Genomic DNA, 3,442 nt, shown 5'->3' on the forward strand with positions numbered 1-3,442 from the left:
CCCTACACTCAGTGGCAGCTTTGCTCCTCAACCCCTTTAACATTAGGAATTAGAATTCTCTGAAGTGGCTGTTTGGTTCTCATCAAAGTTTGAGGATAAAAAAGATAATTCTGGTCTAATTAAACTCCATTTTCTCAAACCACTGTCTCAGCTAAAGGGACTTCGAATCTTTCCAGAGTACAGAAGGTTTCCAGATGTGCTCAGACCAAGAGTGATCTGTGTCAGTACTCCCAGGTTTATTTGGGGAGATGGATGACACCGAATGGAGAAACACCTTCCTTCATGACATCCTTCCCCTCTGTTTTCTGGAATTCAGACAAGCAGTTGTAGGACCTCCCTCTGGAGCCCATCTGTGCCAGCCAGGCATCCACCATAGCCAGGAGCTGCAGGTTTCCAGGAACAAATCATCCAGCCCAATTCCTGTGCAAGAAGAGGGGTTGTCTTGCCGTGTTTGTGTAGCTGCTCAGTTGTTTGGCTACCAAAATTCTCTTTTCATGGCCAGAAGGGGGAAAAAAAAAAAAAGCAGGACTACATCATCTTGCATCATCAAATAAAACAAAGCCCAAACTAGGACTTCTAATTATTTGTCATGCATGTTCCCAGTGATTTGTCCTTGAGGAAAAGAAAACAAAGGATGAAGAATTTTCCTATTTAAATGCCAGCTTAGAAGTGGAGAATTCAAATATCCTTTAACGGCAAAGAGAGAATGCAGCTGCAGGTAAAACCTGCAGGGATGAATGACTTTCAGTAACAGTCTACACCAGCATCCAATTCCTGTTCTTCACCCTTTCCACTCTTCACCACGAACTCAGCCTTACCCAGATGAAAATGAAATGCACCAGAATTTGAAAGATCAGGCACAAAATTATGTCAATTCATAAATCAAATCCAAATCTAACATTTCAGAAAAATACTCATTCACTTGAAGGCAGTTATGGAAGCCTGGTAAGATTTACTTCAGAACAGAAATGTTTTAATATTACAAACAGATAAGCTTTTTTTTTACCAAATTAACCAGAAATAAGTCTAAAATAATAACATGTCCTCAAACCCTTTAATCTGCATAGTGAGATTTTATATAATAAAATCACGATTGTAGTTGCCCAAGACTCACTGAACAACATCCAGTATCTTAAAACTACAACACAACCCTGAGAGATGGCAAGTAATGTGTTAAATTCAAGTATTATTCAAAATTTTAATCACACAGGAAACCTTCTTAAACCCATCTCTCTATGAATTAAAGAGGTTTATAAATTTCTAGGGATTGTGCAATGCTATTCCAGCAGTAATGGCTAACATGTGACAGCGACTTGCAGGAGCCATTTCAAAAATCAAACTACATTTCCACGGGCCACATTCCTGCAAAGACACGCACGGACACCAATCCTTACTCACTGGGGAAAAAATTACTTTTTCCTATTGTTTGTGGCATTTAGCTTCTGTTGTTTGCAATCTGAACAAGCCTAAATGCAAGCAGAAAAACTGGCAGAGGCTGCTGCAGCCAGAGATCACAGCTCTGCCATGGGAAAAGCTGTTTCTTTTCAGCTTTTAGTCACAGGAAAGCCAAATACTTTTACAACCTGTGTTGTCAGGAGCATAAACAGACTTGCCATTAAGCAATTAACTGGTCCATGAGGTTCAGACACAACCCTGAGTGCCGGAGCAGACACCACCCAGCAGCACGAGGCCACCGAGCTCTCGCTGCAGCGTAGGATCCGTGCCAGTCCCTTCCCATCTAGGATCAGCTTTCCTTTGAAACAAAGTCACAATATAAATAGTGCATCCCCAGGTCTGGAATAGCCATTTTATCACAGACTGCTAAAAAGTTTCAGGAAATGTTACAAACAATTCCAGTAACTGAGAAATATTTACATGAGGAAGTGCCTGTTCTGCTCTTTTAAGTTTTCAATGCTCCCCTGACAGCCTCCCCAAATTCCCACATTTTCAAACATCATCTGATCCGTGGGGTTTTTCTGCGTCTTGTTGCTTGTTACAAAATACATTAAACACTGTAAACCCCTGATTTTCTTTTGCCCACAATCACCAAGATGAAGGGGACACTGACAGGGCTGGAAATGTTTAAAAAGAAAAATAATTTAGAGAAATATTCCAGCAAGAATTAATATTTAATGGCAGGAATGGACCACTTTTCTTCAGCCTTGTCACCAAGTAAGCCAGTGCTAATCCATTAAGCATATTATGAGTTTGGAGAATTAGACTTAGATTAACAGGGCCACCTCATTTTCCAAAACAAGACTCTATGCATGTTTTTATTATATCTTTTGTTCTGGATAAAACAAACCCACTAGTATTGCACCCTGTTTCTTCATAATGAAGCTACTTAAACTTGAGAGGTATCTTGTACATTGAGACAGATCTAGTTCAAAACAAAAAAGCAAATTTCAATAGCTGCCAAGAAAACACTGTACAAGTACACTCCAAGAATATTTATTTTTCCACGTTTGACAGTAAAAGTTTATGACAATATGAGGAAAGGAAGAACTCCTCTGTCACCTACAACCTGCTCTTTAATGTCACAGCACCCAAACTACACCTGCTCATTCAACATTTCTTTCCATAAAAGAAAAATGCTGCTGAACATAAATGAATTACTTTTTAGATCATTTTGGAAGTAAAACCACAAGCTGACAGAAAAAGAAGTCCTAACTGAGCACACAAAAGGTGTCAAGGTCCCAGCATCCGCTGGCCAAGATGACCAGACAAGGAACCACCTAAAGCCTGGAGGGGCTCGGGGCCTGCAAGCAATGACATAAAGCTCTGCGGAACAAAGTCTGCTTAGCTAAAGCAAGGATTTAAACGTTTTGAGGTTGGCAATTCTTGCCAAGCACCATCTGGGAGCGTTCACCATTAGGTTTGCTGATTCAGGGCATCTCATATAGTCCCGTTATTCCTGTTTAAGGTACCAGCAGAGATAACAGTATTACAAGAGAACAGGCTGCCATATTATTGATATTTAAAACAAAGCCAAATGTAATTACTCCTGGAACAGCAGGGGAGACAGAAAAAGTAAGAACAAAATCAAGAATGACTTCTTGACAGAGGTGATCTTACCTATTCCGTAGGCTTTAGCACAGATCCATTGTAGATTAGCAGCTATTTTTGCTCTGGCTGAATCATAGAGCTCCAAAGGGACAATCTCAACTGCACTATCTGTCAGAGCATCCATTTTTCTTCTGGTACTATCTCCACCCGCACAAACATCAACATCCACCATCTAAAACAAAAACAAAAGGCAGAGACTTTTACACGAGCCGACGATTCTAAAGGCACACAGGAGAGGGGCTGGCCAGGCTGCACACAACAGGCCCGACATCCTTCGGGATTTCCATCGCGAGGGCTAATGTAGCGATTCCAAAGCCACTCGGAAATCAAAAGGCATCGGAGCCCGGGGCGAGCATCCCTTTTTGTCAAGGGCAGG

At 41.1% G+C, this 3,442-nt stretch overlaps 1 protein-coding gene across 2 annotated transcripts in view; it reads right to left on the reverse strand.

The window, feature by feature from the left end:
• Positions 1–3,442, reverse strand: part of CAMSAP1 (calmodulin regulated spectrin associated protein 1) — a 33,900-nt gene that overhangs the window by 22,040 nt on the left and 8,418 nt on the right. For both annotated transcript variants that reach the window (XM_017745537.1, XM_017745536.1), the window contains exon 2: positions 3,076–3,238. In XM_017745537.1, the coding sequence (XP_017601026.1) occupies positions 3,076–3,238 (163 nt within the window). The remainder of the gene's footprint in view (positions 1–3,075; positions 3,239–3,442) is intronic.

Source organism: Corvus brachyrhynchos, unplaced genomic scaffold, assembly GCF_000691975.1.
Source record: "Corvus brachyrhynchos isolate BGI_N302 unplaced genomic scaffold, ASM69197v1 scaffold59, whole genome shotgun sequence".
Lineage (NCBI taxonomy): Eukaryota > Metazoa > Chordata > Aves > Passeriformes > Corvidae > Corvus > Corvus brachyrhynchos.